The sequence below is a fragment of the Mus musculus genome, chromosome 13, assembly GCF_000001635.26.
Source record: "Mus musculus strain C57BL/6J chromosome 13, GRCm38.p6 C57BL/6J".
Classification (NCBI taxonomy): Eukaryota; Metazoa; Chordata; class Mammalia; order Rodentia; family Muridae; genus Mus; species Mus musculus.
Window position 1 is genome coordinate 64,161,838 of NC_000079.6, and position 26,383 is coordinate 64,188,220.

Below are 26,383 nucleotides of genomic sequence, written 5' to 3' on the forward strand. Positions count from 1 at the left end.
GCAGGCCGGGAGGAGCCGACCGCGGGGCCGAGAGTGCGGCGGCGGCGGCGGCGGCGGCGGCAGCAGCAGCAGCAGCATGGGTCCTCGCCCGCGGCTTCGCTGAACCTCACTGGCCTGGGCTGCCCGCGGCGCCCGCAGCGGCGGCGTCATGAAGGGGGCCCTGGGGAGCCCTGTAGCCGCCGCGGGCGCCGCGATGCAGGAGACGTTCGGCTGCGTCGTGGCCAACCGCTTCCATCAGCTGCTGGACGACGAGTCGGACCCGTTCGACATCCTGCGGGAGGCCGAGCACCGGCGCCAGCAGCAGCTGCAGCGCAAGCGTCGCGATGAGGCGGCGGCGGCGGCCAGCGGGGCCGGGCACCGTGGCGGCAGGAGCCCGGCTGTGGCCTCAGGACACAGGCCTGGCGCAGGCGGCCGCAGGGAGTCGCAGAAGGAGCGCAAGAGCCTCGCGGCGTCCGGCGCACAGCAGCCAGACAGCCCTGGGGGCCCGCAGCCGCCAGGTACGCCGTGGGCACCGAGGTCACCCCTGCAGCCGCTAGCTCCAGTCGCGGGGACCGATCCCGGACGCGTGGGCGGATCAGAGCTGGGAGTCCTTATGGGCGCAGGACCCGGGGTCATCCTTTCAGGGGCCACCCTTGAAGATAATAATCCTCTCGGGGTCACGTTTCCAGGGATCACTCTAGGGAGCCACTTTTGAGGGATCATGACCCTCCAGGGCCATCCTCCTGGGTGGTCATTTTCCCTGGTCACCCTATCTCAGTGGAAGGGTCAGGGTTTCACTCTCGGTGGGCTCATCCCAGATGGGGGACAGTGAGCAGAGCCGTGAATCTTGGTGGACAGAGGGCCTTTGGTCATTCTCCCTGGGTCCCAATCCACGAGGGGTTGGGAATCACCCTCTCTCCGGGGCTGGGGGTCGTCCCTATCCATCCGTTACGGGTGGGCCGAGCTGGAGGTTCTTGATGGGCAAAAAGGCATAGTATGACTCTTCCGGGGTCACCCTCCTGACATTCCTGGTTTCGTGGAGGAGCTGGGACTGACAGCCTGAGAGTTGCGCAGCTGGGATTCTCACATCTGCAGCTGGCTGCATCCTTCATCTTCCCTCCCGGCCTCTGCGGGACTCAGCTCTGTAGGCGATGCACTGCTGAAACCTTCAGGGATCCCAGATTCTGGGCCTCGAAATCCTGGGAGGCCTGGGTACCCTTACGTGTGGGAGCCCCCGGAAGGCAGACTTGAGCCCAGGGTGAGTTGGGGTGGGCTTGAGGTTCCGGCTCCTCTGCGCCTTAGCTCTTTTCTCCATCCTCATATGGTAGCCTCTAGGTGTTAGCTGACATCGATTGCAGGTGGAACAAATAGTGTATGTGGGACTTGTTATTTGTGATTGATTGAATACTGTTTTTTCTAGAAGCGGCTTTAGCCTTTGCAAGCGGAATGCTCAAAGTTACCCTTTCTGCTTAATCAGAAGGGGTCAGCCCTCCGCTGGGTGTACTGTCTGCGTGGGAGGCTGCTTCAGACTTCGTGGCTGTCACCTGAGCTGCGTCAAGGCTTTTGCAGCCAAGCTCTCACCAAATGAACGCCCGGTTTTCCCGTATTAAGTTTATATCCCTAAGATTGGCAAGAAGGGGTATTGAGATTAGAGGGTAGTTTGACCACGAGGTAGGCAGATGTTCATGTGGGCATTATTGCCTAGTTCTTACTTGAGAAAACTGTCCGTTCCACCTCTGGCTTCACATTTGAGGCTTTCGCTGGTACAGCTAGGTAATGTTTACCTTTATCTGTGAAGTTAATTTGAGACATTGGTTGAGATTCAGAAAATCATTAATGAAGATGGATACCTCAGTAAATTTAGGACTCCTTTTAAAATGGAAATGCACCATACAGTATATTTTGTATTGAGTTTCTCTTAAGTGTATTTAGGAAAATGGGAAGGGAAGGAATTGAGAAAGATCAAATAAAATTTTTTTACTATTTACTTTTTTTTTTTTAACCAAGTGAAGATATACTAGCCTTTGGAAGTGTACCAGTTACTACTGTTAGAGTGTTGTTGGTTTGTTTGATTGGTTGTTTTGTTTTGTTTTGTTTTTGAGAAAGGCTTTCTCTGTGCTGTTCTGGGACTTTGTAGACCAATCTTTCCCCTAACCCACAGAGATATTCCTAGATTTGTCTTCCAAATGCTGAGATTAAAGGTGTGCACCGAAATGTTACTTTTTAGCCTTGTTAAAATAAAAATATTTTTTGTTATAATGAACCCAGGGTTTTATTTATTTTGCGCAAGTGATCTTCTATGAGCTTGAACCCCCAGGTCTTGTTACTGAAATTTCCAGCAATCTCAAAAAAACCGAATGAAGTTAGCAGAAGGGCCCTTTATTTTTCTTATGATTAACGCTATGCATTTATATACATATATTTATGTAATGACAGCACAGTGTGGGGCTGGGGAGATAGATCAATCAGAAAACGTTTGTCTTGAAAACGTGAGGATCTGAGATTCTTGCCTGAATCCACGAGCCCCAGTTCCAGAGAGAGACACTGTCTCAGAAAGTAAGGTGGGCTGTTCAGAGGTGAACACTCAGGGTTTCCCTCTGGCTTCTGGACTCAAAGGCACACTTGCACATGTATACATGCATGTACACAGCTACAGTGCTCTCTCTCTCTCTCTCTCTCTCTCTCTCTCTTTCTTTCTTTCTTTCTTTCTTTCTTTCTTTCTTTCTTTCTTTCTTTCTTTCGCAACATACTCTACTTGGTATTGTAAGCTACTATACTTCGAACTTTTGAGACCAAGTTGATGTTAGAATTTTGTAACAAGATTTCTTTTTTCAAATGTACATGAATTTAACACCTGTAGCTCCTGTTCTAAATATATCTAGTGGGCTACAGAGAGACTCTAGAGGCATTGTGAGCACTAACTGATGTGAAAGACCAGGCTTTTCTGCAGCCAGGAAAAAATTAAACATTGCATGTCCTGAGTGAACGTGTAGTGTAGGCAAATATCTTGCACATTTGCTGTGTAACAGAAACAGTTACTGATCTCAAAATGGTGTGGAAGTCATTGTTTTCCCCATGGAAATATATTTATTTTAGTGTCTATGTCTTTCTAATGATAACCCTTGGATGAGCCTTGCCCAAGAATAAATTCGTTCTTGAATCATCCTTGTTTCCCTAGACTTCCAAGGTTATGGTGGATAAGCCAACATTCAGCTTTGTCTTATAGGAAATCTTACTATAAATGTTACTGTATTCTGTTAACTCTCTGGGCTTTAGTTTAGAGAAGCGATCAGACCATATAGACTAGATCTTTCCTGGAAAGGGCTAGGCAGTGCAGCACCTGCATCCCCTATTCTGAGCTGCCGATCCAGCACAGAGAAGCCGAGTCCAGCTGCATCTTGATCTCCTAGAACCAAGTGGTGGAGGAATAAAAATCTGTCCCTGATTACTTTGTTTTGGGGTTTTAGAAAAATGTAATGTTTGCAAGATACTCATAATTATTATAATACATTGCATCTAACAGTTTCATTTTATACACAGGAGCCCTGGAAGAGATTTTACTTAATTGATATGATTAGGAATAACTTAGAGAAAGCAGAAAGAAGTGAGAAAAAGCACTTAAGCAAGTCTGTAGCTAAATGGAGATGCATAGTTTAAAAAAAAAATCTAAGTTGCTAGTAGGAAATCAGAAGTTAATTAAAATAATAGTTCTTTTCTTAAAAAGAAAGTCTTGTTTTTTTTTAATGTGTAAACATGTTTGCCTGCATGTGTGTATATGTACAATATAATGCCCACAGAGGCCAGAAGAGAGAGTATCAGATCCCCAGAACTGAAGTTACAAATGCCTGTTGAGCTACCATGTGGTTGTTGGGAACCAAACTCCGGGCCTCAGAGTGCTTAACTACTGAGCCATTTCTCCAGCCCCAATAGTTTTTTTTTGGTTTTTCGAGACAGGGTTTCTCTGTATAGCCCTGGCTGTCCTGGAACTCACTTTGTAGACCAGGCTGGCCTCGAACTCAGAAATCCGCCTGCCTCTGCCTCCCAAGTGCTGGGATCAAAGGTGTGCGCCACCACGCCCGGCTCCAATAGTTCTTTTTTAAAATACATTTTTATTTTATGTGTATGAGTTGACTTAGGGTTTGTATTCCTGCACAAAACATTCATGGCCAAGAAGCAAGTTGGAGAGGAAAGGGTTTATGCAGTTTACACTTTCACATTGCTGTTCATCACCAAAGGAAGTCATGACAGGAACTTGGAGGCAGGAGCTGATGCAGAGGCCATGGAGGGATGCTGCTTACTGGCTTGCTTCCCCTGGCTTGCTCAGCTTGCAAGAACCCAGGACTACCAGCCCAGGGATGGCAACACCCACAATGGACCTTCTCACCCTTGAACCCTTGATCACTAATTGAGAAAATGCCTTACAGCTGGATCTCATGGAGGCTCCTTTCTCTGTGATAACTCCAGCTTGTGTCAAGTTGACACACAAAACCAGCCAATACATGAGTGTTTGCCTGCATGTATATATGTAAGTATGTATGTATGCATACCACATGACACACATCAGTGTGTCACACTGTCCTCTGTAAGAGCAGTCAGTCCTCTTAATAGCTGAACCGTTGCTCCAGTCCTGATAGTTCTTTTTCAAACTGAGGAGAAGTGGGAACGAGTGCTGAGGACTAGGATGTCATAGACCTTTTTACATTTTCATCTTGTTAATTTCCAGAATGATAATTTATCCCTTGTATTTCATAAACCTCTTCCAATATTTTTAGATTAAAAGTTTTGAGAATTCCGTATAGGAGTATCATATTTACATAATCTCCTCTTTCCTCACCCCCAATCTTCCTGCGCCCCTACCCTTGCTGAGATTCATGACCTCTTTTATATTATTTTTATATATACACACAGACATACACACACACACTCACACTCACACTCACGCACTCTACTAAATCCATTTGCTGTTGTTCAAATGTACATGTATTTTGGGCTGGCACTTGTGATTGAATAACCTGTCAAGGGGGCTTATCCCTGGAGAAAACTGATCCCCCTCTCTCTCAGAGGCCATTGATTGCTTGTAGTTCTTCATCTAGGAGTGGGGCTTTGTGAGATTTACCCCATCCACATTGGCATGTCATCTGGTGTCATCATGCAACTCCTGTGGAAGTTTCATGATTACAGCATCCCTATCATGTCTAGGAGATACTGACTTACAGCAGATATCCTGGTCCTCTGGCTTACAGTCTTCTCACCTCTTCTGTAATGTTCTCTTAGTGTTAGATATTGGGTTCACCTCTTCCAGTTTTGAGAGAGAGAGAAAGAGAGAGAGAAAGGGAGAGAGGGAGAGAGAGAAAAAGAGAGAGGTATTGAGTGTGTGTGTGTGTGTGTGTGTGTGTGTGTGTGTGTGTGTGAGAGAGAGAGAGAGGTATTGAGTGTGTGTGTGAGAAAGGGGTATTGAATGTGTGTGTGTGAGAGAGAGAGAAAGAGAGAGAGAGAAAGAGAGGAATTGAATGTGTGTGTGTGTATGTATGTGTGTGTGTGTGTGTGTGTGAGTGTGTGAGAGAGAGAGAGAATGAGCAAGAGGTAATGGTATCTTCTGTCACTTTTCACCTTATTTTTATGAGACAGGATTTTTTTTTTTAATTTTACTGATTTATTTTACATTCATTGATGTTTTGCTTGCACGCGTGTCTGTGTGAGGGTGTCAGATCCCTTAAGTTATGAGCTGCCACATGGGTGCCGGGAATTGAACCCAGGTCCCCTGGAAGAGCATCCCATGCTCCCATCCACTGTTCCATCTAATCTCTCCAGCCCACTAGAAACATGACCGTTCAGTAAACCCAGAACTTAGCATGGATCTCGAGGCCATGGATTCTCCCACCTCCTGAGTGTTGCTGTTAAAGGCATGCTTCCTCACCCTTGGCACTCCTAAAACACAGGAGTAGAGGCGAGGGTCTGGGGACCTCAGACCTGCACGACAAGCACTGTGACCACTAAGCCATATCTCTACACCCGGCTTTGGTTTCTTGGTAATGTAAGTTTTTCCAATAAACACTGTAGTATACCACAAACTTAGATTATAATCTCACTTACTAATACAAATTGTATTTAAACATTTTTAGTCAGGTGACATTGAAAATGTTAGGCTTCCAGGCCTAATGGTCTACATAGGGAGTTCCAACAGTGAAACCCTGTCTCAAAAAGGAGACAGAGACTAAAGTTTAGGTTTGTGGGGTAGTTTATCACCTTCAAAAACTACTCTGCATAAAAAGTAATAAGCTGTATAGTTTTATGTTAATGATATCACAGATATGACCATTGCCTCAAAATAAGAACTGATAATATATATAAATGCTAGACTTTAAAGAATAAGTAAGAAATACTGTGGAAATATATATGTGTGCCTGTATCTCCTAAGAGTGTGATATATATATATATATATATAATATAAAATATCTGTTGTCTATGAGAGGAATGTAACATTTAAAAACCTTTTATAACTATAAATCAATGCAAAGAATAAGTTCTGCTAAGAAAGTGAAAGCCATTGGACTAGAAGCACATAGTGTTTTGAGGACCGTAAGATGTGGTGAAGCTCTGCACAACATACTACAATGTCAGATAGCTTAAAACTTGTTTTAAAAGTTACAAATTAAAAAGCTGAGAACAGGGCCAGGCAGTGGCGGTGCATGCACCCTTTTGATTTCAGCAATCAGGAGGCAGAGGTAGGTGGATATCTGAGTTTGAGGCCAGCCTGGGCTACATAGCCAGTTCCAGGACAGCCAGGGCTATGTAGAAACCCCGTCTTGAAAAACAAAAACCAACACAAAAAGTAGAGAAGGGGAAAAAGGGAGAGGGGAAGAAGTCAGCAGCAGCCCTGCCCCAGCTGGGCTGGATCGATCTTCAGTGAACAAAAGCTCCTGTGTCTTAGCATTTCATCTCTGGGATGAAACGCCATGACCACAAAGCAAGTTGGGGAGCAAAGAGTTTCTTTGGCTTACTCTTGAGATCACATCGTTGGAAGTCAGGGCAGGAACTCAAGCAGGACTGGAACCTGGCAGGCAGGAGCTGATTCAGAGGCTATGGAGGGGTGCTGCTTACTGGCTTGTTCAGCTTGCTTTCTTATAGAACCCAGGACCTCCAGCCCAGGGAGGGCAGCATGTACCATGGGTCTCATTGATCACTAATTGAGAAAATGCCTTACAGCCGGAGGCATTCTCTCAACAGAGGCTCCTTCCTCTGATGCCTCTAGCTTGTGTCAAGTTGACACACAAAACCAGCCAGTCCACCCTATTTCAGAAATGACTGCCTCATAAGTGGGACCAAGGATACATGTGCAATGGGGTAGTGTCACATATGTAAATGTGTGACATTTATAAAGGTGACACATATTTTAAAAATAGGAAAATCCAAATAACCATGCACACCCCTGTGTGAAAACAAACATTTTCCTGTTAGATGACAGGCCCTAATCGCCCTTGCTTTGTTGGTGGCTGGGATTCTTTTCTATTTTGGTTGAAGCGGGTGGAGGCTGTTTGTTTGGTTTTGGTTTTTCAACGCCCGGTTTCTCTGTGTAGTCCTGGCATCCTAGAATTCACTCAGAGATCCATCTGCCTCTGCCTCTGCCTCCTGCGGCCTGGGATGAAAGGCATGGGCCGCATCTGGGTGCATGCTGGGATTCTAAAAGTGTAGTCTGAAGTGCAGCTTTTATCCTTTAATTTCCTTAGTCGGACTTTACCACTATTACTGGTTAAGCGGTTTGTGAAATGCCATCCATCCTAAATGTACCTAACTGCAGTTACGGAGGCACTGGGGGGGGGGAGTGGAAGTAAAACTAGCCACACATGGTAGCCCCTGAGGTAAGTGGATCAGTTCAAGGCTGGCCTAGGCTCTGTAGTAACATTCTCTAAATCTGTAGTTTGTATGGGTTAACCTTGTCATTTCTAAGACTTGGTAAAGTCTTGTTGATAATTAACAGACAAGGCGATAACCGCTTCTCTCTGAAACCCCCACTCTCCGGTGACTTTGGTTTCTGGTAGAAAAACCCTGAAGCCCGTGCCCACCCTGCCTGTACCTGCGCTGCCGCGGATGCTGCCGCGGATGCTGCCGCGGACGCTGCCGCAGATGCTGCCGCGGATGCTGCCGCGGACGCTGCGGCGGATGCTGTGTTCCAGCTTTGCTCTCATTCTCCTGGCAGGCCAGAAGCGGACTCCTCGAAGAGGGGAGCAGCAAGGATGGAATGACAACAGGGGGACAGACGTGGTGCTTGAAAGAGCAGAGCGAAGGTCCTACAGGGAATACCGGCCCTATGAGACTGAGAGACAGGCTGACTTGCCAGTGGAGAAGTTTACCGATGAAAAGTACGTACCTCGGTCCCCCATTGGGGTGGCCGGGACCCCTGAGCTTTCCAGATCACTCGTTGGCTTTCTGACATTTCTATGGTGGCAGCCCTACGAGTAATTTGCAGAGGACTTATCACAAGGCCTGTTACCTTCTGTAGAACAAGAAGGCTGTGCCACTTATTTCTTAGTTCAGGAAAAGATTATACAATTAAAAATTAATTGTGGGCTTGGGGTATAGCTCAGTGGTTGACCACTTGCCTACCATGCACAAAGTTCAAAGAACAGAAGTATTTGGGGGTATGTGTGAAAAACCTTTTTTTTATTTTTATTTTACGTATGTGTGTATTTTGCCTGCATGTATGTGTGTACACCACACAAGTGCCTGGTGCCCATGGAGGCCAGAGGTGGGTGGAACTAGAGAGACAGATGGTCGCAAGCCACCATGTGGGTGCTGCAAGTCAAACTCAGGTCAATTTGGAAGAGCAGCCAGTAATTTTAACCATTGAGCCATCTATCCAGGCCCTGAAAACCCCTCATTTAAAAACACACAAGTATGTTAAACAGATTAAAAATTCTTTGCGCCAGGCGTGGTGGCGCACGCCTTTAATCCCAGCACTCAGGAGGCAGAGGCAGGCGGATTTCTGAGTTCGAGGCCAGCCTGGTCTACAAAGTGAGTTCTGGGACAGCCAGGGCTATACAGAGAAACCCTGTCTCAAAAAAAAAAATCTTTGGACGTTAGATCAGGAAACTAATTTTGGGCTTAGGGATATAACCATGATGAGGCTTAGCAGCTGTCCCATGACCACCTCATGTACACTGTGGTGTGCATGCATACATGTAATAAATAAAAAGAAAATGTGAAAAAACAAAAACAAACACCCAACCCGTCTTGCCACCCGAGATGATCATCTTTCATGCTTTGGCCCATTTCCCCACCTATTGATCTACTGAGGTGGTAAAATTGTGTCTCATTTACTTTTCTATTGCTGTGAAGAGACACCTGACCAAGGCAACAACAACAACTACTTCTTCTTCTCCTCCTCCTCCTCCTCTTCTTCCTCTTCTTCTTCCTCCTCCTCCTTATTTATTTTTTTAAAGGCATTTAACTGGGGCCCTAAAGTTTCAGAGTATGAATCTATGACCATTGTGTTGGAAAGCATGGTAGGAACAGGCAGGCAGGCGTGGTGTTGAAGCTAAGTGGCTGAGAGCTCACATCTGATCCATAACCACAGGCTGAGATGGACAGCAATGGGATAATAAGGGCTTTTTGTAGGGTTTGTGGGTCTGACGTCCCGCCACAGGGCATGGCTGCTCAGGGAGGCGGGTGTTGGGCTGTAGAGAAGCCCCAGGACACTGGTCCAGTGGTGGGGAACTATAGTCTAAGGCACAGGACCAGCTATAGCTGGCTTGGGAGTCCCCGGGGCCTGTGAAGAGGCCAAGATCATCTGGTTCTCAGGATCTTGGACATCCTGGCACCACTGTGGAAGAGCTGAGAATGGAGTGGGAGCCCTCGGGCTGGATCTAGAAGAGGCAGTCCATGGTTTTAAGGCATTTATTGTCATGGTGGAAAGTGGATGTGTAAAACCATACCCCACTTCTCAGGGTGGGCCTGAGGTTAAATATCTTTTGCAGGGAGGAAATGTCTAGGAAGGAAAGCTTATTCGCTAAGCCCTCCAGGCCTCTATGTACCTCATTAGCATGGAGATATCTCTTGAGCCTACATGACCACACATTCTCTACACGTGGAGGGGCTCCGGGTGTTGCCCTTACGTGGCTGATGACCACAGATCTGCGGTGGGCTGTGGCTAGTGACAGGGGCCTGATGCCCAGGAGCAGGCAAAGCTCCTACCATCCCTCAGGGTCTCCAGGGCTTCTGGTCTTAGCTCAACCGGGAACCACACTACCTTCCATAGTCCCACAACTTTTGAAACCTCAAAGCCCACACCGACTTAACTCCTTCAACAAGGGCCACACCTCCTAAACCTTCCCGCACCTTTGACTTCTTCCCAAACAGTTCCACCAACCAAGGACCATTCAAATGTAGGATCCTATAGGGCCATTTTCATTCCAACTATGGCAGATGGTAGTGCGGTCACACTGACCTCTCTGTACATAGTGCAGTCACACTGACCGCTCTGTACGCTTTCGTTTCCTCTTGACACACTTGAGGGTTCCCTTCCCCTCCCCCCACCCCCATCCCCCATGAAAAGCAGTGTTTGCTCAGTGTTTCTGGTTGTATATTAATGCACATGATAGAAGACCTGTTCTCAATGGCTGTATTGTGACCCATTATCTGGAAGTGTCATATGTTACATTTGCTTAGTGCCATTGGGCCTGTGCTTGGCTCAGCATTAGGCTTTGTAAGGTTGAATGGGCACTGATTGTATAAAAACAGACAAAATCAGGGTCAGGGGGCTTTAGACCCACAGTGACCAACCAGTGTTGTTGGCTTGGTTTGTCACTAATATAGAATGTCATCTCCCACATCTTTTTTTGCTTATTTGAATTAAAGTGCACTCACTTAGAATTTTGTTTGTTTGTTTGTTTGTTTGTTTTTCAAGACAGGGTCTCTCTGTGCCTCTCTGGCTATCCCTGGAACTTGATCTGTAGACCAGGCTGGCCTCAAGAGATCCACCTACCTCAGCCTCCTGAGCACTGGGATCAAAGACGCGCTCCACCACCGCCCAGCTACTTTGAATTTCTTGATACAAGTTACTGGATAGAATTACAAAATCTCTGTTATCTTAAAATAGACTAATTTGGCCCTGCTAACTTACAGATGAAAAACAGAGACAGAGAGTTGGAGTGGCTCTGGTCTAGGCTAGTTTGACAAGGATGTCGACTCTGTCCAGGCACAACACGTTTTCCCTCAAAGCCACATCCTAAGTGTGAGGGGTTGACTGAACCAGGATCAGATGTAGAGAAGAGTCCTGTCATGTTGGTGTGCGTGGATCGCGGATGCAGATGCAGATGTTCCTCTCAGCCAAGCAGTAGCTTTCCATTGGGCCTCTAATGAACTTAACTGAACTCCCTGTACTTATTAAGAAATTAGTGTGTCAGGCTGCAGAGAGAGCTTGGCAGATAAGAGAACTTGCTGTTCTTCCTTAAGACCCGAGTTTGGTTTCCAGCACACTTACCAGGCAGATCACAACTGCTTGTACCTCCAGCTCCAGGGGGTCTGACGCCCTGTCCTGGCCTCCAAGGGCCCACATACGCATGTTTACATATCTAGAGACTCACACAGGCATACACAGAAACTAAAATAAAATAATTCTTAGGAACACCAAAGTCTTCACTGTCTTTGGGCATTTGTGTGAAGTCACAGGGTAGAAGATTTAGTATGTTAATGAACCAAATATACCAAATGCCACCTGTGGCCATGTTTTTAGGAGAGATTTGGAGGGACAAGCTCTAAAACGGAACCTTTTCTCTTATACAAAATATTCCCAAATTAAACAGTTAGTCCCACGACAGGAAAGAACCTTCACATTTAATTAGCGTAGTCATTATATGTGAATGAGGAAATGAGGCTGTGCAGACCGTGGCCCCACCAGGTGAGAACTAGGGCCCACGCTCCCTGCCTGGCACCTGTGTGACCTCTGGCAAATCCCCCTCTATGCTGCTTCTGGTTCGCATCTCTTTAGCAGCAGTTCTGTGTACTGAACTTTGTTGTGAGAATTCACATGCTGTATGTACAGTGCTCAGAACAGTGCCAGGAACAGGATGCTCAGTGGGTAACTGTTAGTCTAGTCAAGCACCATGATTTCTGATGAACTACCACCATGACTGCCTTCTGGTTTGTTTTCTGTTTTTTTTTGTTTTTGTTTTTGTTTTTTTTTTCCAAAAAGGCTTCAGACCTTTTAAGTGTATTTCACCACATTTCATGACAGCTATCTTTTCCCAGACCAGTTGACAGGTTTGATCGAGACAGACCACTGAGAGGACGTGGAGGCCCCAGAGGAGGCCTGAGGAGCAGAGGCCGAGGCGGTCCTGGGAACAGAGCTTTTGACTCCTTTGACCAAAGAGGGAAACGAGACTTTGAGAGATACAGTAGCAATGATAAGTAAGCCCCTTTGCCTGCGCTCTTTCCACTTTGGATTGTGTGTCTGTTGGTGACCAACTTCATAGGAGTGCGCTGTCATTCCTGTGGAGCAGGATTTTATTTCTTCAGAGATTTACTTTTTAAAATATTGTGCGTATCTGTGAGTGATGTGTGTAGGTGGGTGGGTGGGTGTCTGTGTGTGATGTGTGTAGGTGGGTGGGTGAGTATCTGTGTGTGATGTGTGTAGGTGGGTGGGTGAGTATCTGTGTGTGATGTGTGTAGGTAGGTGGGTGGGTGAGTGTCTGTGTGTGATGTGTGTAGGTAGGTAGGTGGGTGGGTGAGTGGGTTCAGGCTACACTGTGCATGAGCTGTGCCTACAGAGGCCAGAAGATGATGTCAGATCCCTTGGTGTTAGAGTTACAGACTGTTGTATGCTGTCTGCTGTGAGAACTGGAAGTTAAACTCGGGTCCTCTGTCAGAGCAGTACGCACTGAGCCTTCTCTGCAGACCCCGGGATTCTCTGACTGGGAGACTGACTGATGAGGAGCAGCCCCTACTTCAAGTTAACATGAATATTCTGTTTCTTCAGAACAAACAGAATGGAGGACAGCATGGGTGGCTGTGGCATTCGCCCCTGGGGATCAGGTAAAGACACTAGGTAAGGCGCAAGGATGTTTCCTCCGAGAGCCTGCCGTGGGTAGAGTGGGAGTCTCTGAACCTTGGCTTAAAAATGTTCTCTCTGGTTGTGTCTGTCAAGTAGAAATTGATGTGGGTTGTGGTTTAGTGAGGCTAACTTTGTGTGCTTGCATGTGTATACATACAAAATGTATGTGCGTACATACGAAATGTATGCATGTATATACCTGGGATTGACTGAGTCAGGAGAAAGCTTTTTAAAACATAGTTATGTTGTATTTAGACTCAAAACTGTTTTTAAAAGTCTATTTGTTTATGAACTTATTTTTATTTTATTTTATTTTATTTATGAGTCTCAAAACATAGCCTGGCTAGCCTGAAACTCATTGTATAGACCAGGCTAGTCCAGAATTCATGGAGATAATCTTGCCTCTACCTCCCAATCAAAAGCATATGCCACCGTACCAAGCCCCTGGGTCTGCTCTATTATTTTCTCTTAATTTTAGCTAAGTAATACTTGATAGATGACCACATATTTTAAGCATATAGTGTGGCACATTTGCACATCTCAGGATGTAAGTTTTTTGAGACAGGGTCTCACTGTTTGACCCATACAGTCAGTGAACTCAATACTTCTGCTCATAAAATAAGCCATTAAAAAAAATAAAAGATGGAATTCTTGCCAGGCATGGTAGCACACACCTTTGATCCCAAGCACTTGGAGGGAGGAAGCATTGCAGAGGGAGGTAGCTTACTCTGTGAGTCTGAGACTATCCTGGTGTTATACAGTGAGTTATAAGTCCAAAGGACTACAAATTGATTGAGACCTTTCCTCAAAAATAAGATATATATAAAGTAAAAAAAAAAACAATAACAACAAACCCAAAAAGCAGAAATTATAATAAGCATTTGGATTCTCTGCCTCCCTCCCCCCGTGATCATTCTCGTCTCTGTTTTTAATTTTCATGTATTTACCTTTGACATTTTTGAAATAACATATTTTTAGGCATCCCTGACTCCTTCCTTTGTTTCCCTGTGATATGGATGTAGTCCCTTCGAGGGTTTGCCCTTAAGAAGCAGGGCCTAAAATGTGTTCCCTTGGCTTTAACTAGACAGGAGCACTGGAGGGTATGAGAATTGTGTGATGGATGTTCTTGATGCTTTTCAGTGATACAGAGCCACCTGCACCCATGGAAGAGACCTCGATGATGGAGGAGTGCCAGGGCGCCCTGGACGAGGAGTCTGCAGCCAAGTAAGGAGCTGCTGCTTGTGCCTATGGGTTCTCTCTCGTACTGACTCTTAATCATATCTCTCTCTCTCTTCCTCTGTCTCCCTCTCTCTAAGATTGGACATTATGTTCATTGAGCACAAAGTCTGTGTGTGTGTGCGTGTGTGAATGTGGAGGCCAGAGCAGGATACCAGATATCTTGTTTTTTATTTAATCTTTTAGTTATTCATTTATTTTTTTACACTCCAAATTTTATTCCCCTCCCAGTCCACTCTCCAACTGTTCCACATCCCATACCTCCTTCCCATCCCACCCCGCCCTGTCTCCACGAGGATGTCCCCATCACCCACCCCCAGGTATCTTCCTATATGGTTCTGTACCTTATTCCCTTGAGACAGAGTCACTCACAAAATGAAAGCTCACAATCTCAAACTAAGCTGACTAGCCAGTGAACTCTTAGGCTCTTCCTATCTCCACTCCCCAGGGCTGGCTTTTTACATGGGTGTTGGACATTCATACTCTGTCTTTCAAGTACTCTCAAAAAAAGACAGGGTCTCTTTATGTACCCTGACTGTTCTATAACTCTCACTATGTAGACCAGGCCAGTCTCGAACTTAGAGCTCCACTTGGCTCTGCCCCCCTGGTGCTGGGATGAAAGGCGTGTACCACCATACCCAGCTGGAGCAAGCATTCTTTTTTTTGAGACAGGGTTTCTCTGTATAGCCCTGGCTGTCCTGGAACTCACTCTGTAGACCAGGCTGGCCTCGAACTCAGAAATCCACCTGCCTCTGCCTCCCGAGTGCTGGGTTTAAAGGCGTGCACCACCACGCCCGGCTATCTCTTAAGGGTTTTAAAAGCTGAATCCTTCCTAGTATCACACTGGGTTGATCCTATTTATTTGTTAGTGGATAATCATCAAACTAATTAAGTAATCTGATAGGTTTTTTTGTTTTTAATGAGAGTATATTAAATTTAAATATGTGTCCTCCGCCCCTTACCTCTTCTGCCTTGCTCTTGTCTCTTTATTCTTGTCTTCCTTTTCTGTTCATCTCTATGAAACCATCTCTGTCTATATCTCGCACACTTAAGCTGTAAGCCAAGCCGCCTCTCCCTGTGAATGAGCCAGGGTCCCTCACAAATGAAAGCTCAATATCTTAGCTGAGCTGGCTGGCCAGTGAACTCTCAGGACCCTCCTGTGTCCTGGCTTTGCCTCTTAAGGCAAAGCCACCTCCTGGGTAACTCTTCACTCAGCCTTCTCCCCGTCAGAATCCATAGCCAAGCAAGTCACAAGACAGGGTGCTTGGAACTTTTGCAAAGGTTTTTGGTTTGGTTTGGTTACTTTCTTACTATTGTGTGTGTATATGCATCGCACGTGCACGCGGAGGTCAGAGAACAATTTGTAGAGTTGGTTCTCGCCTTCCACCTTGATGTGGGTTCCAGGGCTCAATCTCAGGTCACCAGGCTTGTGTAACAAGCAGCGTTACCCACCGAGCCATCTCACTAGCCACGTGGTAACATCTTTATTTTTTCTTTTTAAAGATTTATTTATTTTTATATATGCGAGCACACCTTTGCTGTCTTCAGACACACACCAGAAGAGGGCATCGGGTCCCATTACAGGTGGTTGTGAGCCACCCCGGGGGCTGCTGGGAACTGAACTCCTCAGAACCTCTGGAAGAGCAGTCAGTGCTCTTAACCTCTGAGCCATCTCTGCAGCCCCCTCGGTAGCATCTGGTAAGGTGTTGATAGCCAGTTTTCTGAGAAGACCAGCCAGCACTGTCCAGCATCACTACTTCATGGATTCTCCAAGACCCTGACAGCACTTCCCCACATCATTGCCACACCTCATGGAAATTCCACAGCTGGGAAGTTGATGGTCTTCCCTTTTCCCATCTCTTCTCCCACCTCTTCCAGTTTTGGGTCATTCCCACTGACCTTCTCAACCCTCAGTTTGTACATGTCTTTTTCCCCAGCTCTGGTCTTCTGGACAGTTGAAGTGTATGCAGTCTCATGTTAAAGTCTCCCCTTAGCCCTACACGGAGCTGTGTTCATTCCTCCATCACTTGTTTCTATAACTCCAGGCCTGCTTTGTGTCGTCATCACCCTCTGAATACTCCCCCCTCACCTCACCAGGCCTAGCGGCCACTTCAACCTAAATCTGTGTTGACTTAAGCTCAGCTCTCTGGCTAACTGCGCTCTGGGTTCCCTCTGCCTTGAGCATCTCCTTCGAAACTCATTAGAGTTTTGCCTCAGGCCTGTTCTCTTTCTCCGTCTTTATGTGATCTTATGTACCCTGCTCTCGAATTGTCATATGTGTGTTTTGACACCAAAATACAGATCTTTGCCTTCATCCTTCAACCCGAGTCCGAGGTCCGAGGTCTGTGTGTCTGTCTCCTGCACACCTACGCCTGCTTCGCCACTGATACCTCATGCTCAGCATGACTGAGCTGCTTGCCTGCTTCCCCACAACCCCCTGGGCCTCAGCAGGTGTCTGTGCTCCGGACCAGCATCAACACTCATCAGCTTCCCCAAGCAGAAACCTCTAAGTCTCCCTTGGAAGTCCAGTTTTCAGTCCTCTCCTACCCCCAATTCAGGCCTTCATTGTGTCCCTAATCATCCCTGTCACCGGCACAGCCTAAACTTCTGACGTCCAGCTGTCACTGCAGCTCCCGAGCCTCTCTCTGCACCAGAGTGGCTGTCATGTGGGCGTTCTGAGTGTCACATTCTCCGACCCCTTCAGACCCCTCCAGTGCCTCATGTTTGACCACTCTCGTGCCTTCTCAGGACTCATTTTGTGGCTCCCTACTTCACGTTTCTGAACACACCTTATCCTCCCCCCCCCTTCCCTGTTTGCTGAATTCTTGCCCTTCACCCTGCTGCTGATTCTCCCTTTCTCCCCCTTCAGCTGCCAGAGCAGACTGAGCCAGTTTGATCCAGTTATTTAATCTGCCCTCATTTGTTAATAGGAATAATCAACTGGAGTTGTGAGGGCTGTGTTTTATGCTCAGCTATGCTCCTATCTACAAATAGGAGAGAGGGAGGGGCCCCCTACATCTCTTACACGAGTGACAGTGACTGACGGTTGTGACAGCTGTGAATTTACTGCTCAAAACAACTAAGAATGTGTTTTTAAAATAGGATTCACAGTTAACGTGCCTATTTAGACTGCGTTAACTAAAGTCACAGACACACTCATTTCTATGAGCTGGGAAAGCGAGTTATGTAGGACTCTTCAGGGAGAATTCTTGTTTCTGTGGCTCTGTCAGACTTTAAAATCACACTAATCTCCCAGCAGCTGTGTCATTGTTGATGGTTTAAGAATTCCGTTTCTTGATACGATCGATGACCTGCCACCCCAGCTCTGGCTGATTGAGTTGACACTGGGGCTTTCCCCATTCCGCCACAGTGGACCTTCACCTCCCAGGCTTAGAACTTGATGGAAGAGCTTAAAGTCCTGTAAGCCAGTGTTTTAGTGAACAACCTGAAATGCATGCTTATTCTTCCAACTTAGCCAATTTACTGGTGTGTCACACCCATCCTTCCCTGTGTTCTGACAGCAGCTGAATTGTTCCTCATCAGTGTTCTGATGTTTGAGGGCACCTGCTACACTGCCCTGTTTTGTCTTTGAGCTTGCCTCTTCCGATCATATAAACGGAATCTTACACAGAAAAGAGAAGACACGTTAGCTTATTTCACTTGCCATATGTCTAAATTTCTGTCATGTTATGGCCTATATTTTAAAATCCCTGTTTTGTTTATCTACTTGTCAGGTGACAGACATGCTAATAGTTTCCAGTTTGAGGCTGCTGTACATAACAGCCACTGTAAACATTCATGTATGTGTTTGATAGGGATGCGCGTTCTCATTTCTCTCAGGTATGAAATTCCTGGATCATATATGAACTCTCAGAAAATTTAATAATTTTTAAAATTTTAGTCTTATGCACATTGGTGATTTGACTGCATGTATGTCTGTATAAGGGTGTTGGATCCCCTGGAACTAGAGTTGCAGACAGCTGTGAGCTGCCATGTGGTTGCTGGGAATTGAACCCAGATCCTCTGGAAGAGCAGCCAGTGTTCTTAACCACTAAGCCATCTCTCTTGTCCCCAGAAAAAAAAAATTTGAGACAAGATCTCTATGTCTTGGAACTTGCTGTGTAGTCAGTCCCAGCTGTCCTGGAGCCTGATGTGTAGACCAGGATGGCACCAAACTCATAGAGATCCACTTGTCTCTGCCTGCCTAGGTCTGAGATTAAAGATGTGAGCCATGACACCCGACTCTGTAAAAAAAATTGAAGACCAGACTGTTCCGTCCCTTCCCCTTCCCCTTCCCCTTCCCCTTCCCCTTCCCCTTCCCCTTTCCCTTCCTTTTTCTATGTATGAGTGCTCTGTCTGCATGTACACTTGCATACCAGAAGAGGGCACCACATCCCAATACAGATGGTTGTGAGCCACCATGTGCTTGCTGGGAATTGAATTTAGGCCCTCTGGAAGAGCAGTCAGTGCTCTTAACCACTGAGCCATCTCTCCGGCCCCCCAGACTGTTTTCTACGTTGATAATCACATCCCCAATACAGTCCCACAAAAGTATAACTTTCTTTTCTGAAGTAGACACTTGGTCCCACCAGCCAAAAAAAAAAAAAAAAAATCTTTGTCAAAACTTGTTAATTGCCTTTAAAGACACTCCCCTTTTCTTTCTTTAAAAATTACATGTATGAATGTTTTGTCTCTCTGTGTGTGTGTGTGTGTGCACCACATGAATGCCTGGTACCTGTGGCACCAGAAAAGAGCAGTAGATTCCTTTGAACCAAATCTACAGCTGCTTGTGAGCCACCAAGTGGATGCTAAGACCCAAACCCAAAGTCTTCAGCAAGAACAGCAAGTGCTCTTAACTGATGAACCATCTCTCCATACCCTGACTGACCTTTTGATACTAGCTGACCATTGGATATGGAATGGTGTAACTCCTCGTGGGTTGCGCCACATTTCTCTGATGATTAACAGAGTGGACATTTGAAAAGCTTTTAACTTGTGTTATCTTGCCTCATGCATGCAATACCTGAAGAAGCCAGAAGAGGGCACAAGATGCTGGGGATTTGGACTAAGGTCTTCCTAATTCCTCCTCTGAGCCATCTCTCCAGCCTGCTTTAAACATTTCGAATTGTTAGCTAGGATGGGGCTAGAACACTTGCTTAGCACATGGGAGTCCCTGAGCTCCACTCTTAGCACTCTCTCTCAATATATAAAAAAAGTCTACAATTAAAACTTCACTTCAGAGGGCTAGAGAGTTGGCTCAGTGGTTAACACTGGCTGCTCTTCCAGAGGACCCCAGTTCAATTCCCAGCACCAACATGGCAGCTCACAACTGTCTGTAACTCCAGTTCCAGGAGATCCAACACCCTTATACAGACAGACATGCAGTCAAATCACCAGTGTACATAAAATAAAATAAATCACTAAACCTCACTTAAAACCATGAGTCAGAGAAGAGGGGAAAACATGAAAACCGTTTCAACAGGTTCTCATGATGAAGTTATCAGACAAATGTAGAAAAAAAAAAGGCGTGATAAGGAAGAGGCTTGGGGCATGGGCCTGGAGAAAGTCTGAAATACCATTTTTTTTTCCTTTTAGAACCAACTAAAGAGATTTATAAAAGTGGGCACTGTGACCCATTCCTTTAAGACTTCTGTCGGTGGTTCCCAATTACCTTGTGTCCACAGCATCTCTTATTTTCTCCCACAGTTCTCATACTGCCCATCTGCCTTCAGGAAGGGTCCATGGTGGTGCAGTGTGATAGAGATGACTGATGACATCATTTCCAGACTGTTGTGAAGCACAGACTGTTCCTGCAGTTGGCAGAAGGCATAGGATGGTAGAGAGAACTCACAAGACGTGACCCCGAGGGCTTGGGGTCACCTTTAACCTTATTTACATTTCCAATACAGTCCCACAAAAGTATAACTTGCTTTTCTGAAGTAGACATTTGGTCCCACCAGCCCCCCCCAAAAAAAATGTCTTTCTTATGATTATGTATCTTTTCAGAGTTCCTGAGTTGGAGGTAGAAGAGGAAAACCAAGTCCAAGAGATGACCTTAGATGAGTGGAAAAACCTTCAAGAACAAACCAGACCAAAGCCTGAGTTCAATATTCGGAAGCCAGAGTCCACAGTTCCTTCCAAGGCAGTGGTGATTCACAAGTCCAGATACAGAGACGATGTAAGCTTGTCTCAGGGGAATCTGTACTGTTGACCTCATGAGGCACATAATAGCCCAGTCTCAGTGGGTGTGGAAATAGGACCTTGCTATTTGGCATTCTTGTTCTCCTCTCCCCACCACCAAAACATTTATTTTGTATTTGAGGAGTACATGTCAAACCTGTGGTTGTCAGGAATAGAGACTTGGTGCCCACTTAGCCATCTTGCTGGCCTGCCGCTTGGCATTCTTGTTTCTGTTCAAGCTTCATCAAGGATGATGGAAAGGACTAGAACTTGGCATGTGCACAGTCAGGTACTACACATTCTCTGGAAGCCTTGAAAGTCTGGTCTCTCAGTGAAAGAGGCACAGAGGAGATGTTTTGAACATTACTGGCTCTGCCTTTTGATGATCAGAATGCAATCCTCTCAGGTCCTTTGGTTTTAGACTTTAGTGTGTCACCTGGTCTGGTATTAAAACTATCCTCCTGCTTCAGCACCCTGAGCTGTGCACCACCATGAGTGCTTATCTTCCAATGGGTCAGTTGATCAGTTGAAGCAATAGCTGGGAACATAAGTTCTGTGATCCCTTTGTACAGTATTTTAATAGCCCTGCTTCCTCTGCCCAGCTCTAGAAACAAAAGAGAAGCCCCTGGCCTGCTGATAGCACGGTCAGACACCATTCCACAACCAGCTGTCCTGAAGGCATTATTAAGGACTTCAGTGTTGTGCAGACCTTATTGTTCTGCATGGTTTCTATACAGCTCTATCCCTGTGTGTGTACACGTGTGCCTGTCACTCTCCACTTTTATTTTCCGAGACAAGATCTCAGTGAACCTGGGCCTCACCAATGCAACTAGACTGGCTAGTGAGCTCCAAGAAGACTGTCTTTGCCTCCCTGGTGCTGCAGCTATAGATGTGCCCTGCCACAGTCAGCTTTTTGATTGAGTGTTGGGCATATAAACTCAAGTCCCTATGCAAGCACGTTACCAACGTGGTTCTGTTTCCAGAGACCAACATCAGACTTTTTACCAGATGCCTGAACCGAGATATTCCAGGGAAAAGCATCAGTCATTTAATTGCATTTGTTTGTTTGTTGCTGAAGTTAAAGGAACTCTGAAGCACCCGGGTGTAGAATGTAAGAATTCCTGTTGTCAGTCACAGCATGAAACCATGCAGATGGCTGTGATGAACAGTCGTCTTCCCTGCTGGATATTACTCCCTGACTTGCAGTCAGAAGTTTGTTAGATTTCTAGCACTGTTGAAAAATGCCTGAGGTCATTTATAGTGAGAAAAGCTTTGGTTCAGCCTCAGGTTGTGTGGCCCAGTGGCTTTGGGCCTGTCACATCAAAAATGCAAACAGATGGCAGAAAACCTTATTTGCTTGCCAGACTGTGGCCCAAAACCAGCCACGTGTCCAAGTGTCTCTATCCAGAACACAGCCTCTATCATGCCTCACCTCTTTACGATTGCACCACCCGCCAAGACCATCACTATGGGTCCTTTGAGATCCACATCATGGCAGTTTCCAGGTGCACTTTGGTCAGTCATGACTGGTGACACAGCATACTCACTGTCCTCTATTTGGTCAGTTCAAAGTCTAAGACACATTACTAACACGTTTTGGGATGTTCCACCAGAGACAGGATAAAGCTTCCTGTGAAACCACTGTGCCATCAGGCTGGGAAACAGGTAAAAATAGAAGCCAGTTCCTCAAACCACATCAGATCCATCTTCCTGGCTCCAGAGATCTATTGGAATATTTGAGGTAACCAAGTTAGCTGAGTCACCGAGCTTCATTAGTTTGGTTTCAATAAAGTGAATGTCTTTATGTTAATCTTCTGGTCATTGCAGAATTTAGCCAGGGATTGTTCTTAAAAAGCATGAGCCAAATCTTTTGTGGTTTTGTTTTTTCAAGACGGGGTATCTCTGTATAGTCCTGCTTGTCCTGGAACTCACTCTGTAGACCAAGCTGGACTCATAAACTCAGAGATTCACCTACCTCAGTCTCCTAAATGTTGGGACTAAAGGCGCGAGCCACCGCATCCAGCAGGACTTACTTCTACCTGAATAGACTAACTAGGATCTGATGCATATATTCCCGGTGCTTGGGACCCTGAGTGCAAGATCGCCAAAGTTTCATGCCAGTCTGAAGTATTGTTTTGCTTGTGTTAGACAGTGTCTTAGTGTTCAGGGCTGGGACACATCCAGGGTCTTCCTAGTCCACAGGGTCACACAGACCACCAGGGCAGCACATTAAAAATGTGCATCTGTGGAGATGGCTGCGCCTGTGCCCGTCTGACCCTATAACTCTTTCAGATGGTGAAGGAGGACTATGAGGATGAGTCTCACGTCTTCCGGAAAGCTGCCAATGACATCACATCCCAGCTGGAGATTAACTTTGGTAACCTCCCTCGCCCTGGTCGGGGAGCCAGAGGCAGCACCCGGGGAGGCCGAGGGAGAATGAGAAGAACAGAGAACTATGGCCCCCGTGCAGAAGTGGTGGTAAGTGGCTGTATTGTAAATCCCTGACGGCTTGCTGAAGGAGAGGGCAACTGCTTTGGGCTACAGTGGTCTGATTTTGTGGTTGCCTCCTAGAGTCTGATCTGGAGCAATTTTGAACAGTGTCACTTTACTGACATAATCACAATTCTCTCAGGCGGGCCACGGGTGTCACATCTGCCTGTCACGCTGAGGCTCATGGCAGAGAGAGCTCTTTCCAGAAAAACCTTGCTTAACACTGGACTTCTATGACTTAAATTCCCCACTTCATGTCTTTACCTAAAACACTAGCTCTCCGTGAGAAGCTGTGTGACTTCATCCTTTGCTTACCTTGGTGGGTACCTCGCATGTAATAAACAGTTACTTTTTTAGGTTTATGAGTATGTACACCAGTGTACTGTCTGTAACTCTAGTTCCAGAGGTTCCAACACCTTCACACAGATGTACACTCGAGACAAAACACCAATGCACAGAAGTAAAGAATAAAGACCTCTCTCTCTCTCTTTTTTTTTTTTAGACCCAAGATGTTGCTCCCAACCCGGATGACCCTGAGGACTTCCCCGCCCTGGCCTAACAGCCACTCCCCTGCAGCAGAGCAGCACTATGAAGAGACTTTCCTTGCCGCGAGAAGAGTCAGACTCTAAGAACAATAGATGTTGCTTTTCCCGTGTCGTGTGAAGTCATTGCACTTTTTTGCTCTGTGGAGTTCCCATGAGGTCAGGCCCTTTCCCCAGATAGAGACTTTTGTAAGGGATAATGTTTAAAATGTGTACATAGATTCTAACAATCCCAGCACAGAAGTACAAAGTAAAGTAAGTTAGAAAATAGAACTGCTGGGCGTGGTGGCGCACGCCTTTAAACCTAGCACTTGGGAGGCAGTGGCAGGCAGATCCCGAGTTCAAGGCCAGCCTGGTCTACAGAGTGAGTCTTGAAAAACAAGACGAGAAAAGTCCTTGAGTATTTCAGGACACGTGGAGAACCGCTCATGTAGAGCAGTCCCACCCCTAATTTTCATACCATTCACCTGCTACTGCTCAATTCTGAGAAAATCCCTGAGTTGTGGTTTAGACATTGTGCACTAGGGACAACCACTCTGAAGCAGAGGAAGTGTACTGGTTTTCAGTAGTGATTTAAACTACCTCGTGGTCTGTGCGTGCACACATCCTCAGTATGTGTGAGCAGACTTAGGGTTCAGGTGGTTGTTGAATATAATCAAATGAAAAGGTTTCCTGTATTTCCCCCCCAACCCCCGTCAACACTAGTGTTGGAATTCAGCACTGTGGACTCTGAGCAGACTGACTTGTAACTCAGTCACATCTCCTGACTGCGAACATGGGCTGGGCCCTCCCCTCGGCTGGGCCCCAGTTCCGGTGTTGTTCTTAAGGCCTCTGGTGGAGGTTTAAGGTTAGGGACCACCTCAGAGGCTCAATCACCCCAAACAGCTTGAGACCTAGGGCCGGCCACCCACCCACCGGCAAAACTAGGGAAGATTCATTGTATGTGGGAGGGACGAGCCAAGGTGTTGGGCAGCTGTCGAGATTAGGAAGGGAGGTTTGCCTGTTGTGCTTGCAATGGAACCCTGCTCCCCAGACCTGTGCTACCCGCCTTGGCCACAAAGTCTGAGATGGTGCTGAACTGGAACCCAGGTATAAATGAAGGTTGGTATTGTATTCCCTCTGAACTCTTGGGGTTTGGTTGAGTCATCAAAGTTGATGAGGATGTTGCTTTGGGTGACCACCTGCTTCTGACCCCATGTTTATTAAATGAATGAGTATAAAGGTATGACTGCCTTATTCATTTTCTCTGGGGCTGGCACACTGCTCGTGAGTACTATGATCTGACCGAAGAAGCCTGCATCGACTTTAGTCATGACAGTCACTGGGGCAGTGAGGGCTGCTCCATGAAGGTCGTAGAAGCAAGCTTTCTCTTAAGAACATTCATTGCCCTTTGAGTGTGTGAATGACACTGGGAAAGCTTGAAGCAATGCAACCTTGACTCATACCATCACACAGCAAATGCCCTTGCAACAGGCTTTTGCCCAGGGGCCACCTTGATGATTTAATGAGGGAAATGGTTATAATTTTTGCTTGTAACATGGGCCATGGCCAGAGTGTTCTGGAGAAGACAGAAGTCACAGAGGCAGAGAAAGTCATTATTAGCAAACTCATTCTGCATGGATGTACACCCAAAACAGGACCTAAGCTCAGATTTCCCTTCCAGACACCCAGACTTGTCATGAGGTGGACTCTCAGCCTGTGCTTCCGATCAGCCACACCAAAGAAACCTAGTCTTAGAATTTGGAGGTCAGGCAGAGGTGTCACATCTGAACCAGAGGGTTTCTGACATCTGAGTTGAGGGCTCATGGGCTGTCACACATGGCCTGGCAAAGGAATTCCACTTGCCCAGCTGGGGCATGATCATGAGCCATGTCAACATGTCTAGTATGGCTGGCACAGATGTTTCCTGTCTCAGGGTGATGATGACTTAAGGTACTGGTGACCCAGAAGCTGCTGCTAGAGAAGTTTGCTACAAGGGCTTCAGCAGAGGGTCTGGGCACTTGGCCAGGCTGCTCTGTAAAGTAGCTACAGCTAACATTCTCCTAGGGTGTGAGCAAGATTGGAGCAGCCATACCCTCTGGTGAACAAGTGCTGTCCACTGCAGACTTAACATACAGTACTGTGAGGAGAGAGGAAGGTCTGCCCATGTTTCTCTTGCTCCTGCTACCTCCCAACCAGCTAGCTTCCTGTGAGGATCAACCTTCGAGGGTCCGATCTCCCACTGTGTCCCAAGGACACTCTGGTAGCCAGGAGACAATCCTGAGTGGACCACAAGCATTGAAAACTTGGCTTGTGGGGCTGGCAAGATGGCTCAGTAAGAGCAGATTGCTCTTCCAAAGGTCCCAAGTTCAAATCCCAGCAACCACATGGCGGCTCACAACCATCGGTAATAAGATCTGATACCCCCTTCTGGCATGTCTGAAGACAGCTACTGTGTACTTATGTATAATAACAAAACTTTGGGCCAGAGCAAGAGGAGTTGACCGGAGTGAGCGGGACTAACTAGAGGGAGCAGAGGTCCTAAAAATTCAATTTTCAACAACCACATGAAAGCTCAAAACCATCTGTATAGCTAAAGTGTACTCATATACATAAATTTTAAATCTTAAAAAACAAAAAACAACAAAAAAAAAATCTTGGCTTGGGACTGTCCTAACCTGTTTATAGAGTTAGGGAGTGGATTAAGAAAAAAATAGGTCCACCTGAAACCTTCCTTAAATACACGAAGTGCAGAACTCCTGATTTCAGAAGCCCACACCAAGACACTTTCCCTCAGGGGCTATGACAGCTGCCCCCTCCCCTCTCTGTAAAGCACCACATCCTCACCCACCAGAACGATTACTTAAACAGTACAACTCAAGATTCCACAGGCATGGCTGCTCCCACCATGCCCCACTTATACCCTCTC

General features: G+C 46.4%; 1 protein-coding gene across 1 annotated transcript; it reads left to right on the forward strand.

Annotated features, from left to right (window-relative positions):
* The first annotated feature begins 28 nt into the window (after nt 1-28).
* Habp4 (hyaluronic acid binding protein 4) lies at nt 29-24,700 on the forward strand. The gene is made up of 8 exons (NM_019986.3): nt 29-497; nt 8,177-8,339; nt 12,226-12,384; nt 12,953-13,021; nt 14,168-14,251; nt 20,270-20,441; nt 22,736-22,921; nt 23,436-24,700. Exons 1-8 carry the CDS (start codon nt 149-151, stop codon nt 23,490-23,492), a joined length of 1,239 nt encoding a protein of 412 aa, NP_064370.2. The 5' UTR covers nt 29-148; the 3' UTR covers nt 23,493-24,700.
* Nucleotides 24,701-26,383: the final 1,683 nt, after the last annotated feature.

Bases quoted from the DNA above. Each gene is read 5' to 3' on its own strand.
- Habp4 (NM_019986.3), top strand. From the start codon at position 149: ATGAAGGGGGCCCTGGGGAGCCCTGTAGCCGCCGCGGGCGCCGCGATG. The intron at 14,252-20,269 runs GTAAGGAGCTGC...GTATCTTTTCAG, and splicing joins GACGAGGAGTCTGCAGCCAA to AGTTCCTGAGTTGGAGGTAG. The intron at 22,922-23,435 runs GTAAGTGGCTGT...TTTTTTTTTTAG, and splicing joins GCCCCCGTGCAGAAGTGGTG to ACCCAAGATGTTGCTCCCAA.